This window comes from Mauremys mutica, chromosome 19 (assembly GCF_020497125.1).
Source record: "Mauremys mutica isolate MM-2020 ecotype Southern chromosome 19, ASM2049712v1, whole genome shotgun sequence".
In the NCBI taxonomy this organism is placed as follows: domain Eukaryota; kingdom Metazoa; phylum Chordata; order Testudines; family Geoemydidae; genus Mauremys; species Mauremys mutica.
Window position 1 is genome coordinate 9034005 of NC_059090.1, and position 14669 is coordinate 9048673.

At 45.6% G+C, this 14669-nt stretch overlaps 2 protein-coding genes across 6 annotated transcripts in view; one reads left to right on the top strand and one right to left on the bottom strand.

Moving 5' to 3' along the window:
- MYL10 (myosin light chain 10) overlaps positions 1-14669 on the top strand; it is an 84677-nt gene that overhangs the window by 43643 nt on the left and 26365 nt on the right. The window contains exon 1 of one of the 5 annotated variants that reach the window (XM_044993877.1): positions 13511-13577. The exons of the other annotated variants lie outside the window; for them this stretch is intronic. The gene's annotated coding sequence lies outside the window, so the exon portion shown is untranslated. Of the gene's footprint in view, positions 1-13510; positions 13578-14669 lie in introns of those variants that run through there. 5 annotated transcript variants of the gene reach the window in all.
- Positions 378-824, bottom strand: LOC123353015 (protein DPCD-like). Its single transcript, XM_044993698.1, has one exon. It carries the CDS (start codon positions 822-824, stop codon positions 378-380), a length of 447 nt encoding a protein of 148 aa, XP_044849633.1.

Here is a 14669-nt window from a genome sequence, read left to right on the forward strand (position 1 = left end):
TGTGGCGGAAACTGAGGTACAGGGAGGGGACATGACTTGCCCCAGGTCACCCAGCAAACCTCAGGCTTTCCTACAGATGTGTCCACACTACATGTCTGCACATACAGTTATTCCAGAAAGAATAGTTATTGCTGGATAACTTCACAAGAGGACCTTCTTCACTTTATTCCAGAATAAGAGAGTCCACATGTGGATATATTTACAGCCTCCCATAATTCAAATTAACTTCTGTGCGTCGATAAGCCCTTAGTCCCAGACTCACTTGAAATTTGCCTGGGGCTTGCTGAAAGGCCTTTGTGAACTTATTTAGATCTTATAGCACCGATCTTATACCCTAGAGGTTTCACAGTAATTAAAATGATAGACTTCAATAGAATTTACTGTTTCTTGTTGGTGGTACGGACGACATAGCAGCGCTGCTCCTTCTCCACGGAGACACTGTAGACCTCTTTGGGGTAGGGCAGGTTCCGGATGCGCCACTGGAAACTGGTCTGAGTGTCTCTCCTCACGAAGATGGGATTGGAGCTGCTTTCCTTGATGAGCTTGGATTCCAGCGCTCCCGCAGTGTGGCTGGTTGGCTCTCCCACCTCAACCTGCCACTTGCTGGAGCTCCCCAGAGCAGTCTTCTCTCGCCACTTTCTAGCCAGCAGCTGGCTGGTCTTCAGGTCGTACTCCTCAGCCATCTCCAGCCCATCCTCAAACAGGTAATGGACCTTCCTCTTCCCGTCTTGCAGCAGCGCGCTCTTGCGGGCCCTGCGCAGCCGCTCCAGCCAGCTCGGCCCCGCCCTAAATCCTGCAGTAGCATTATTGTAAGCATTAGGCATTGGGTCATTACAGTAGAATACGGTCATGTTTTTTTTTAAAAGGGTTCACAAATCCAGATGGACGTTTTAGTGCACCTAGCTCGAGTCTGACGTGAGTGTACCTGGTCCAAAACCTGTTGAGATTTCAGAAACTCCCACGACAGCAAGATTTGGTCTGGTTTCAGTTTTGGTAGGATTGGAAGTTTTGCACAGCTCTAGTTGAGGCCTTATGCTAGTGCAAACACTGTGTTGATCTGAAGGATGTAGATTATCCTGCAGAAATGTCAAGGTCTGCCATTAAGACATCTCTCTCACACTTCCCCACGAGCACTCTACATTACAATGAGCACCGTTACTGAGATGACATGTAGTAAGTAATACAGCACCAGAGAGAGCACAATTGCTCTGATGTATTCCAGTAACATGGTGTTAATGTGCCATTGGCTTTCTATATTTCAGCACCACGGCATCATTGCTCAGTAGTGCAATAGTACAGGCAGAGAGGTTCCTGCTTCATGAAAACACAGTGAACCAGCTTACATGCTGGTATCGTACACTGGGCCAGTTGGGTAAAATCACCACATGCATCTTACCTAGTGACTTAACAGTAGGATTTGAATCCAGATTTTTGACTTCAATTAGCTGTGGATCAGACCCTGGCCGTAGTCTCATTCATTTCATACTCAGCCACAGTGTGTAAAGTTAAGCACTTGTATGTCTTTGCAGGATCAAAACCTAGCGTATTGACTGACCCACTGCACCCTCGGGTGAGCTGAAGTGGGCAGGTTCTCAGCTGGTGTAAGCTGATGTAGCTCCATTGCTTGCAATGGCCCTATGTTGATTTACACCGGCTATACATGGCAAACTGACACATCAGAGACAAATGAGGAAAAAGGATGTGCTTATAAAATATTGCAGTGGTGCTCAACCTTTTCCATTCTGGGGCCCCGTCCCTATCTGGGGCTCCCATCCCATCTAGCAATACTGGAAGGGCATCATCATCGCATGCCCAGAGGCCTGTTTGCAACCACCATGGATTCACAGATTTCGTTCTACTTGACTTTACGGTTAGGCCACTCAGCCTATGCTCACCATGCAAACTCTGAAGTACTCATGCTCCTTAAGAAGATATGCCACTCTGTGACCTGGCTTTATCCCGAAAAATGGATTAGAAGTAAGAGATGAGCGATGAGCGGGAACTACCAAATTCATATCCAAATGCCCATTGGACTAGATGACCTCCTGAGGTCTCCCCCAACCCTAATATCCTATGCTTCTATGATTCTATCCACCTCCAGAGTTCTCCAAGGCTTGGATCAAGGTTTTTAATCAGACTCATCTCTAATTTTCAATAAAACTGGACTGGATCTGATAATTTCTGTAGGAAAAACTCCTGATATAGCACCATAGATTGAGGTTGTTCTGAATACAAGCTTCCATAAAGTCAGTGGGAGTATATACATGTGAATTCTTGACAGGGTATGGATCTGCAGGATGGGGTAAATTCACTAGGACCCAGATTTTTGAAAATGGCAAGCTGAGGTCCACGTGCAAAAAAATCTGTGTAAATACAGTTGTGTATTACGATGAGATTGCACGTCCATATAAAATAATTGCACGTGACGAAAGTGTGTTGTCATCCAAGTGGTGGCTGCATATCCATTATCTGATAGGCATACGCGAGCGCTGCAAGGGTGAAATTCTCCCCTGTGCAGAGGGTCAGCGCAAGTCCTGTGCATCATTCAAGACTGTGTGGGACATAAGTCATGCAGAGGCCTTATTCTGGAATTTGACCTTAACTGCACATGGAAATGCAGGCACGCACACACACACATTTTTGCCTTTCACGATTGGGTCTTTCTGCCTTTTCAAAAAATTCAACCCTGGATGTCAAGTTAATAAGTGCATCTGGAAGAGGGGTCATCTGGTCGTGAATTCCAGCCTCATTTATGAACCCTAGAAGGGATAGTTCGGGGGAGGCAGTTTGTTGCCATTCCTAGGCTGGTTATAGCTTTCTCCAAGAGCAGTGTTGCACCTACTGACTCAGCTGGCCTGGAAGTAGGAGGACCAAATGTCCTGATTATATAGGGACAGTCGCGATTTTTGGGTCTTTTTTTTTATATAGACTCCTATTACCCCGCACTCCCAGTCCTGATTTTTCACATTTGCTGTCTGGTCACCCTACCTGAAAGTGCCAAATGGGAGTCAGTTTTAGAGGAAAATGAGAAGACTAAGCAGAGCAGGGAGAGAGTCATCTCAGCATTAATTGCTTGTTATAGGGAGCAAAAATTGTAACTAATCACAACATGGTTGTGCTGCTAAAGCATTCGAAAGCTCCCCTTCCCCAGATGAGCCATATGGAGGCTGGAAATGTAAATATAATTCGTAACTCAGAACAGCATTTTATTACCCGCTTTTAAGAGGCACAGGGCGCCTGTAACCCTCAATATGAAATTTCCGTTGGCTAGAAATACATTCAGCTCAGTGTTTTGTTTTATTCCCCCTGTGGCACCAGTATGAGAAAGATAACATATACCCTGCAAAATGTTGCTCGCTCACTCAATGCTGAGGATAGAATTGGCTGGCAGATGAGGTTTTCATAGTCACACTACTGGCTTCCTCACATTGTGCACTGGAGGGGAAAGCAGACATACCCTGGGCTAAATCAAGGATGCCGAGTGCCTTTTGAGCAACTGTAGCTCCCAGTGGAGTCAGTGGGAAAAGCAGGAGTTTAGCACCTCTCTGAATTTGATGCTTAGTTTCAGTAACTCAGTAGACACAGACTGGGCGGTCCCGATATCATTTATCATTATTTTTTGTATTTTCAGTAGCACCCAGTCATGGATCCCCCATGGTGCTAGGTGCTGTACAAACACAGCGCAAAATGATAAACCCTGCCCCAAAGAGCTGACAGTATAAGACAAAACAACAGATGGATACGGATGGAGGATGGCATGCCATAGATGAGGCGGGTATGCCATTTATGTCTGTTAAATATGGTGGAGTCGTAGAAGGTGTCATAATGATTTCTCATGTATAGCTTGAGCCTGCAAGGTGCTAAGCGCTCTGGCTCCATCCAACAAGACATTTGAGCACATCCTTAACTTAAGCACGTGAGCAGCCCCATTGCGGGTTGAACGCTTCACTTTTATGACACTGGCCAGTATGGAGGTTTCAAGTTTCCTTTAGAGTGGTGGAAGCCTGCAGGGGGCAGGGTGATAAGGAATTGGGAAGGGCTGTAACCAAAGAAGGTATGGCTGGCTTTGGATTCATGGGTAGAGATTGTCCCACTCCATCTCTCCCAGGCTGCAAATAAGTCCCCTGTTCACCTGTCCTGCTTCTAAGACTTGCTCCCTCAACCTGCCTCTGCTGCCAGTCTTATGGCTTCCCAGTGCAGGGAAGCAGCAGGCAGAGAGTTGCAGGCACAAATGGCAGAGAGCCCAAAGTGACTCTGCTCGGAGACGAGCCATTGACGGAGGTCAGATGGGGAGAGACCAGGAGTTTCTCCGCCCTCTGGCCAGGAGGGTGGCTATTGATTCATTCTCTGCAGGTCACGGGAGGTATAGAGAGGTTGGGGAAAGGGAAAGGCAGGGAGGGAGGCGGGGCCACAGCAAGGAGGGAAAGAAAGCTGGAGAGGGACTGGAGACTAGCGACTTCATCCTTAGGGTGGTAAGGTGAAGGCAGGGGGAAAATGGAGGGGGTGGGTTAGGCATCAGGGATCAGGAGTGTAAGTTGGTCAAAGAATTCACACCTCTATTAGAATTATTGCTATTATTTATTCTTTGTATTGTGATAGTGCCTAAAGGGCTTCCCTGCTGAAGAAATCAGGAAGGTATCGATTGCATGATGTGGTAGCAGAACATCCACCACGGGATCTGCCATTTCAACGATTGAAACACTCCTTCTGCAACTCCCAGAGAGCCAGGTTGGGTTCATTTGTAGGATATAGTAATAGCCATGCAGACAGCTCAATGAACCATCAGTTTAATCAGAAACCACTTCTGTCTGTATTGAGCTGGAGCCGCTTACGTTCCTTTGCTTTGGGTTTTGGTGTCTAAGATCATTTGTGATAAGTGTGTCGACCTCGTACATTGGATTTCTCACAGGAACGTGGCTAATAGGGAGGATATGCTTCTGTCCATGGTCTCACTGCTTCCATTCCTCGTTGTTGCTGTTGCGTGGTTCTTTTACATCCAGCATATGTGCAATGCCAAGCGATACTTCTGAGTGGTGTCCTGCAATATTTGATACAACCTTCATCTCTCATTTTGGGTTGGGCCAGATTGTGACCTGGTTATGCTCCTGTGCAGGGGAGTCCATTGACCCAATGGGGCAGCAGCCTCAGAGGGAGGATTCACCCTGGGTGTCAGGGGACAACAGGTGATAGATACGTGCCATCCTTTCCTGTGGTTCCCTCACAGGGGAGCAATGTTAATCTCCATAAGAGCCAGAACAGTGGAGATTGTCCAGGACTTGCACTGCATCAGCATGTCCTCTGGGTACTCTGACTCCAACCCATTTATCTGGGCCTATAGCCCTATTCCTAGTAGATTGGGAATTGTGGGCAGATTTCCCCCACCCCACTTTGTGCTTCCTGCTTCTGGGCCCTTCATCCACTGAAGAGAGCTCTGAGGGTCAGATTTGATTCTCATGCACAGGTTCACCCCTGCTGAATTCAGCGGATTTCAGTTTTGCCAGCTCTCATGATTTTATTGTGAGTCTTGTCAGTCTCACGCTCCAGCTCCTGGATTCATGTGAAAATCTCAGCCATCATTTGAAAAATAAAAGGCAGATTCTAGCTCTCAGGGTTGCAGAGAAAAGCTTGAACATATGAACGGTAAAGGCTTAATATCAAGAAGCTGAAATAATTTTTTTTTTAAATTCTCATGTGTGTTTAGACCACCTTGTGATTTTTCAGGGGCTGATATGATATTTGAATGATTGGCATTGGCCATGCTGGGGTTTATATGAATGTCACGTTTGAATTGGCACTTCGGTGCCTGGTGCAGCAGGCTCCGAGGTTATCCAGGGGACTTTGTGTGACACTTATCAGTACGTCCAGATGGGCTGCATACATACATATGCAGCCCAAGCTTGTGGGCTTGCAGAATAGGTTCCCTACCTGACTTGGGTGCACAGCAGGTAGAGGCACATCACAATTATATACTGCATCCAACAGAATGTCAGTTTAGCTTGCGGGGGGGTCCTAGATTAAAAAAAATAAAAGGCTTGATTAACTCTCAGCTCAGCATGAAGCCAACCAAGGCTAGCAGTTTCTGAGCAAAGACCTTCAATGGTGACTCAGGGCCCAGTTTCAAGAGGTTGGAAGTTGAAGGTGCTAAGCGCCTCTCAGAAGAGCTCAGTGCCTTGCAAGACTGGGCTCGCCATCATTTCTCACACCCAGGAGAAGAGGTGTCCTCCTGTATCACAGCTGAGCTGCCCCAGTCTTGTAAAATGCACTCCCACCCCATCCCTCCATGACACATCTCACAGACAGGTCCTGGGCTCAGATAGAAGGCCTCAATGTCTAGTTCTGTCATCGACAGAGAAACAAACACTACTGAGCCAGATTCTGATCTGTCACGCCCCAGCAAATCCTGAGTCACTCTACTAATTCCATGAGGTTATTCTGGATTTATGCTAGTGTGACAGAGCTCAGAATCTGGCCTATTGCTTCTGTATAATGCTCCTTGTGCTTGTCATGCTATTTAAAGCCTAGGAGGTGAGTGTGGTTGCCTCTTTAGTACAAAACAGGAGGGTTTGCTTTTGTTGCTCTCATAACGATGTCTGAGAAGAGTGCCTAAGGATTGAATTAGGGGTGGGTGAAGTTTCCAAAGGAAACTGCAAAATTTCTTTGCGGTTCCCAGATTTTACAGCTACTGTGGTGATGGAATAACCACCCTGTTACTGTGTCCTACTGACAGTATCTGGAAACCAGTCTCAGGTTGGTAAACCAGGGGTCTCCAACCAGGTGGACTAGTATAACTAGCTTTTGTCACTGGCCTTGGCTGGTGGATTGCCACTCACTTGGTAGTCCCTATTGCAAACACCCTCATGACCATGCAGCCCCAAATCTGCGCTGGGCCCTGTTGTGTTATTATTGTCTACCCCACATTTAGTTGCATGTTTGCTCTAGCCCGCAATGGAACAGAAGCCACGCCAAACCTCGGTCTCATGTGATCCACACATTCTGGGATTCATCTCTCAATTAAACCACAAAATGCATGGCATGAGTTTAGTCACTGGGTCTATAGTCCAATATTATTTTTTTGCAAACAAAATTCTCCCGTGGCCTAGATTTTTTGCGGCCCTGGCTCTCTGACAGAAGAGGTATAAACGGAAGCACAGCTGAGGTCTTAGCCCGGTGGGTTGATACTGTTTCCCCAAAAAAGTTAGGAGCCACCATGCTGCATGTATTTCAGACTTTTTGCTGCTTTTAAGAAATGGTGTATGTGCACAAACAGAAATTGTAAATAGATTAGATTAATTTAGAGAAATACCTTTTAATCTTGCAGACAAAGGCACAACAAGACCCAGTGACTGGAAGGTGCAGATTTTTGACAGTGAGGGCAATTAACCACTGGTACAATTCACCAAGTGATGTGGTAGATTATCCATTGTTTGATGTCTTTAAATCTAGTTTGGATGGCTTTCAAAAATATGTTCTAGCTCAAACACAAGGTATGGGCTTGGTGCAGGAATTACTGTCTGAGATTCTGTGGCATGTGTTATGCAGGAGGTGAAGCTAGATGATCATAATGGTCCCTTCAGACCCTTAATTCTATGACTATGACTCTACAAGACCCAGAAGACTCCATTGTGATCCATCAACTAGTCTCTGTTAGTTTTTATTGGTCTCTCTTGGTTTCTACTGGGGGAATAGTAGGCTAAGGCACCAATAAAACAACGAATCTCTTGTTCCATTCCAGACATGGTCACCTGCTTGAACTAGTAAGGAACCATATGAAAAATTTCAACCAGGAATTTGTGTGAAGGTAGATACTTGCATAACCTTAGCTCTCCTCCATTGTGCTTATGCATTATGGTACAGTCCTTAGACATTTGCTATATATTTATTTTCTACATCCTTTGGCATGTTCTTTGGGTCTGTTGGGTGGAGAACAAAGCAGAGTTGTGTAGTGAAGTGGTTTGGGGTCCTGGTTTGCTTGCAATTGTTGTATGAGGTGGTATGAAATGAGCTGGTATCACTGTGGAGGTTGGATGGTGTGTGGTGTAGAGACAGGTCTGTGGGAGAGGAAGAATGTTTTGGGAGGTTATGGCACTGGGGTGGGACCTATTCCTGCCTCTGGCCCAGAGTTCCTTTGTGACCTTCAGCAAGACACTTCTTCTGTGCCTGAGTTCCCCATCTATAACATGGGAATAGCAATGCTCCTTGACCTCATAGGTGTGTTGTGAAGATAACTTCATTATTGTTCTTGGGCAGCTCAGATACTATGGAAATTAGTGCAACATAAAAGCCTATAAAGATATGGGGTGGGTGGGAACCCTTACTCAGACAATGATTTGGATGGTGTGCAGTGAATGAGGCATGGGACCATACACTAAACATTGATTATAAAAAGAAATAGTGGACAACTGCTTCATTTGCTGAGCACCATCCATCCTGTGCCCTGAATGAGGCTGGGTCCTGCAGAAAAAACCCCACTGTAAAGCATACCCCCAACCAGGCAGAGTTAAGGGTGCACGAGCTACAGTACTATTGTCATTTCCCGACTTTTGAATGCTTCACTTTCCAGCTTTGATGTTCTTTTAATGTAGTTTTATTTGTAAGGAATAAATATTTAGGGCCTGATTCGCCCTAATATAAATCCCGAGTAACCCAGTGAAGTCAGGGGAGTTACATCAACAGGAAACTGGTGTGAGCAAGAGGGGGGAACCAGACTTCCAGTCTACAAACTATCCATCAGAATTCCACACAAAAGCCCAGTGTCTGACGCGTAGGTGGGTATCAGATAAAATACAAAACAATGACAACAGTGCATTCTTCTATGGCCACATCACAGCATGTCACTCTTGTCACGTTGAGTTACATTCGTCTGCTTTTCATTATGTTATGTTATGCCTCTTGACACAGTGCAACACACTGTAAGTAACATAAAACGACCTCCAAGTATAAAAAAGAGCACAGTTTTTGTCAGATTGGATAGTGGCTATAAATTCTCAAAGAGAGAGATGGAGGTCCACTTCATTGTACTGAACAACAACTGCACAGAACTTAAATTAAAACTGCAGAAACCCAGCTGCCCTGGCTGTTTCCAAATAGGCCTACGTGTCCCTGCTCAATAGAGGAAGAGAAGCGGATTCTCAGTGGGACTCATAGTTGTTTAATTTATTAAAAAAGCTCGCAATGGTATCTGTAATAGCTCTTTCTTTGGTGTCGGCAGTCCCAGTTACAGTACATGTAAGACTAACATCACTGAGACTCCCTGATCCCATTGCTAGTCTTCGAAATTTAGTAATCAGATCAAGAGTCACCAATGGGCTTTCTGAGCTTCAGTGTGTAACGGGGCCTTTTTAGCAGAGGTTTAATCAGCTGCCAACTGCTGAAGAAGGAGGAGGAAAAGGGGGTCATCTTGTCTCTGAAAGGAAAGAGAGACCCTAATTAATTTAAGCTAATTGAGGAAGAGTAGATGGCTCAGGGGAAGGCAGTGTCTTTCACTTCTCGTTTGAAATGCTGACTCTGGTTGGCGGTGGTGACTAAGGAGTTAGCAATCGTTGGCCTCGGTGAAATGAGTCAGTGTTCTCCGGACATGGCTGTACAAAGGGATAGTGCACAGTGTAAATGTACAGCACTCTGGCATGCTGCGCAGTAAGTTATCTGTGGACACTGCTACCTCACACTAAAAGTTCCATGGTGCTCTTTGACCTTTGACCCTTTAGTGCACAGTAGCAGGGTCCACATGGTGAGTTAGCGCGTGGCACACTAGGGTATTGCACATTTATACCTCAGCTTGTGGCGCATCCCAGCTCTCCGTATAGACAAGCCCTCAGTCTGGTTCCTCCTAGAAAGGGGATTAAAGATGGTCCAGTTGTTAGCACACTAGCCTGGGACATAGGAAACTTGGGTTCAATTCCTTGCTCTGCCACAGACATCCTGTGTGACTTAGGGCAAAGCATAGAGCAGCCTTGTGCCTCAGTTTCCCATCTGTAAACTGGGGATACCTCACAAAGTGTATTGTGAGGTGCTCAGATACTATGGCAATGAGTACTATATACCAGGGCCGCCCAGAGGATTCCGGGGGCCCGGGGTCTTTGGCGGCGGGGGGCCCTTCCGTTCCGGGACCCGCCGCCGAAGTGCCCCGAAGACCCGCGGCGGGGACCCCCCGCCGCCGAATTACCGCCGAAGCGGGACCCGCCGCCGAAGTGCGACGGGGGGGGTCCCCGCCGCGGGTCTTCGGGGCACTTCGGCGGCGGGTCCCGGAACGGAAGGGGCCCCCCGCCGCCAAAGACCCCGGGCTGCGCTTCGGCGGCGGGTCCCGCTTCCCCCCGGCCCCGGCCCCAGCCTCTTACCCCCGGCTCCCTCCTCACCCGGAGTCTCAGCGCCTCGCTGGAACAGCGGCAGCGTGTCCCCGTCGGGGCCTGAGCTCCGTCCCGCTCAGAGCCGCGTGGTGAGGGGGTGGGGCTGCGAGCTCCACGCCGAGCTGAGGGAGCTGAACTCCCAGCCCCGCCCCCTCACCACGCGGCTCTGAGCAGGGCGGGGCTCAGGGGCTCCGCCGGAGACATCAAGCGCTGAGGCTCCAGGAGAGGGGCGGAGGCGGGAGCCTCCGCTGTTCTCTTGGGGGTCCCTGCGGAGCCCGGGGCCCGGGGCAAATTGCCCCCTTTGCCCCCCCCTCTGGGCGGCCCTGCTATATACCTATACTATAGTTACTAAAGATAGCAAGATCATCCCACCAGATAATGGCAGTAACTCACCCCTCTTCAGAGAATCAACATACAGCCCATTTAACTTGAGGTGATGCATAGGCCTTTCTGTACAAGGCTAAATTTCCCCCACAGGGACCAAGGTCTGACTGGTGCATGAAGACTGAAATTCTGTCTTGCTAGAGGTGGTCCCACCAGTTGAGAGTTGAGGCACATTAGAAGGGCAAAATATTGTGAGGAAGCCCACATCACTGAATGTGCCTTGGGTTCTATAGATCAAGGAGGGAAGGTTTCAGTTTTCAGATTTGTTAATCTCAAAATTTCTTTCATGTGCACGTATTTTCTATACAGCACATACAGCTTTAGTGTTATTTCTATTCATGCTGAGGACCCAGAGAACTGGGAAAGGGCTCTGGCTTCCATTCTGCCTCCCAGATCACCAGAAAGGATTGCTGACTAACTTCTAGTTACTTGAGCTGTGCGGGTGGTGACGGTATCAGAAGCAAAAAAGGACAAGGTTATGAGATTCTAGTGCTGAGCTGACAGAGTGGCATTGTAAGCCAAAGATATTTGATATGGTCTCGCTCAGAGGGAATGAACATGGAAGCCCATTTTAAAGGATATTTTTAAGAGCATGACCACATTTCAGGGAAGGGGGGTGGTTTTGTGGAAAGAGGAAGCATTGTCTAGTGGTTAGAGAGGTGGGGAGCTGGAACAATTTGTAGAGTGGGGGTTCTGAGAGCCATTGAACCAAGCTGTAAACCCCGTATATAATGGAAACCCCTTCAAGCCAGGGGGTGTGGCAGCACACCCCACATCCCTAGTTCCAGCACCTATGTAGAGAGGACACTGCATTAGAACTCCTGAATTTTGCCACTGACTCATCAGATGTCTTTGGAGAAGTCACCTGACTTCCCTCTGCATGAATTTCTGCATTTGTAAATTGAGTAGAAATTAAACTTCCTTCTTTCCAAGGTGTTTTCCCTTAGAGGCGGGTGTGAAGTGCTGTGGATTCTGATTTATGATACTATTGAGCGTTAGGAGCACTGAAGAGCTAAACAGTTACAGTTTTTGGACTGTGCCCAGGATACCCGCTGAGACCCCGATCCTGCACACAGATCCAAGCAGTCACTTGCATGGGGTCTACCTACATGGAGGATCATCTTGGAGCATCAGAGGCTGTGTCATTAAACATGAGACATTCTGGCAAGAATTTCGAAGATTGTAAGGAAAATCATTACCCTTGGTAGAACATCAAACTATTCTTAAGGACAAGGAGACAATGGGGAACTTTACAACAGAAAAATTTAAGCCAGAGTGGATCACCAGAGACCTTCTGTTATTATTTTATTTTCTAATAAATCAAACTCGCCCCAGTGACTATCTGACTCGCTAAAGGAGTGTCCTGTTCTGATGAGCCACATGAGGGGAAAAATACAAAGAAGGAGAAAGACAGATCAAAAACAGGCAATACAAAGGGCCCTAGAGGCAGACTTAAGTTTGGTATTTAATATTTCAGGTACAATACTCACTTAGCATCAATTATCTTTGGGGTTTTTTCCAAAGGAAATTGCCTTCTGAATCAGCCAGCTCTCTAATTACCAGATTGAACGATTGAAATTTTTAGGGCAATTAAATTCAAGCCTTCCTTTTTCAGACCTCATGTTATCCCCCTCTTCTCCCTCCCCTTTCCAGTCTGGAGCCTTTCTCTAATTTGGAGGCAGTTGCAAGAGGCGAGCAAACCTTTAAAGCCAAGACGTATGTCTCTCCGAATTCCTCTGTGGATTTATTTCATAGACTAAGCAGAGAGGGACCTGGTGAGCTTGTGCTCTCACTACACACATGTAACAAACATAATGCAGGGTGGGTTTTAGTCTAACGTGTCTTTTTATTTAAAAAAACCCTGAAAAACTGGCTTGAAAGAATTAATTAAATGTAGAAACTCTCATGAACAACCAAAGATCAATGCAGGAAAAATAAGCAACATAGAAAGAAACCTGAAGATCCACATAATAAGCAACGTCACAAATTGATGATGATGATGTTAATAAATAAATAATAATATACCCTAAGACTCTAAAAATCACAATAAAATACAAACAATTCTGGTAATGCAAGTACTAAGACGAGTATACGCAATGGTTAAATGGCAAAGGCAAATATTCCTGCAAAAGAAATCAAAATAGGCAGGGTGAAATCCTGACTCTACTGAAGTCAAGGGCAAAACTGCTCATGTATCATTATTGTTAGGATTAAGGCCAAGCTCAGGCCTGGCAAAGCAGTTAAGCATGTGCTTAACTTAAGTACATGAGCAATTACACTGACTTCAGTAGGACTGCTCATTCTATTAAGCACATGCTTAACTGCTTTGCCGGATGGGGGCCTAAATCAGTATGCTGCATAAAAAGAGTCTTTATCTCATCAACCACAGTAAACTTTTGAAATCCTGTTGGTTTCTGCCTTATTCTGAATTTTTGGTTGAATGGACTCAGTCTGCAGTACAGAAACCGGGTTGCTGTCCACCAAGCAGCTGCAGGGGAATGGACTGCCTGGGTCTAATTCTACTTTGGGTTTACATTGGTGTAACTCCACTCAAGTCAGGATAATGAATGCTGTCCTAAATTCAGACTTGCAACCAGGACGATTTCACTAAAGCCAACGGAATTATAATGATTTATGATGTTTTTATTTATTCATTACTTTTATTGTTTGTTGCTTGTTGTTGCTTAGTTATCACTGTAGCTTTTCACAGTGCTTTAAACACAATAGCTGAGGAGCTTGCCGTCAAAGTTAAGATACGAACAGTGGGTGGATCACGCAGAGAAGGGTTGGACACTGGGAAGAACAAAAGGCCTGATTCAGCGAAGTACATAAGCACACACCTAACTTTAGGTTTGTCTGACTTCAGTTTGCTTAAACACCTTGCTGAATCAGGGCCAATGTGATTGCAGTATACGGCTACTTGGGAGACTAACGCGTATGACTAAAAAGCACGTTTTTTTAAAATGCATTTTCTACTTTATCCTACGCGTTTATACTGTTTCCATTATCGTGGCTTCTGAACTCCTATATGAAGCTGCGCTATGTAAACCTTGAAGAAGTGAGTTGTGAGAAGAGACGTAAAGGAGGGGACAGTATAGCAGATAGGATCAAGAAGTAGGTTGCAAGCATAGGAATCATTGTTAAATGGATCACAGCAGTGAATTTGCCCCCATTCTTTGTATATTTCACTGCTCTTTAGTCTAGGTTCTGCTTTGATATGGAATGGGAAACATGAAGTATTTTCATATACATACCAGATTTTCAGGTAGTGTAAATTGTTGTACCTCATTGACTTGAATAAAATTACACCAATTTACACGAACTGAGGATCTTACCCATTTTAACAGAGTCAAAGATAATTGACGAGATGTACTCAATCATAGTTTGACACTGGGCTTTTGGCATTTACAGGTACATATGTGTCACCTCTAATGAAAGTGGTATATCTCTGGATTTGTCTAGACAGATACTTCTAGATACTACATGTAAGCTCTTTGTGACAGGGACCATCTTTTGTTTAGTGTCTGTATAGCAGCTAGCACGATGTACCATGACTGGGGGTCCTAAGCACTACAATAAATAAAGAGAACAATTAATAATAAAAATAGTTTTTTTGGGGGGGGGGATCTATATGGAAATGATCATGGAAATCTTTGTGAAATGGCTAGTGTCATTTTCCATGAATGGAAATTGTAGCTAAGGTGTCAGAATCTGCTCTCCATTACCTTGATGTAAATCCAGAGTAACTCCATTGAAATCCTTTGATTTACTCTGGATTTTCACGAGTATAAAAGAGAGCAGAATTTGGCTCTATGTATTTTCAGAATGTCTAGCCTTACTGGATTTATAGCAACCTTCCATAGCCAGAAGATCATTTTTTCCCTTAAAATTATTTCATTATTATTTGATTTGATTTGATTTATTTGTGATGTAGCAGCACCT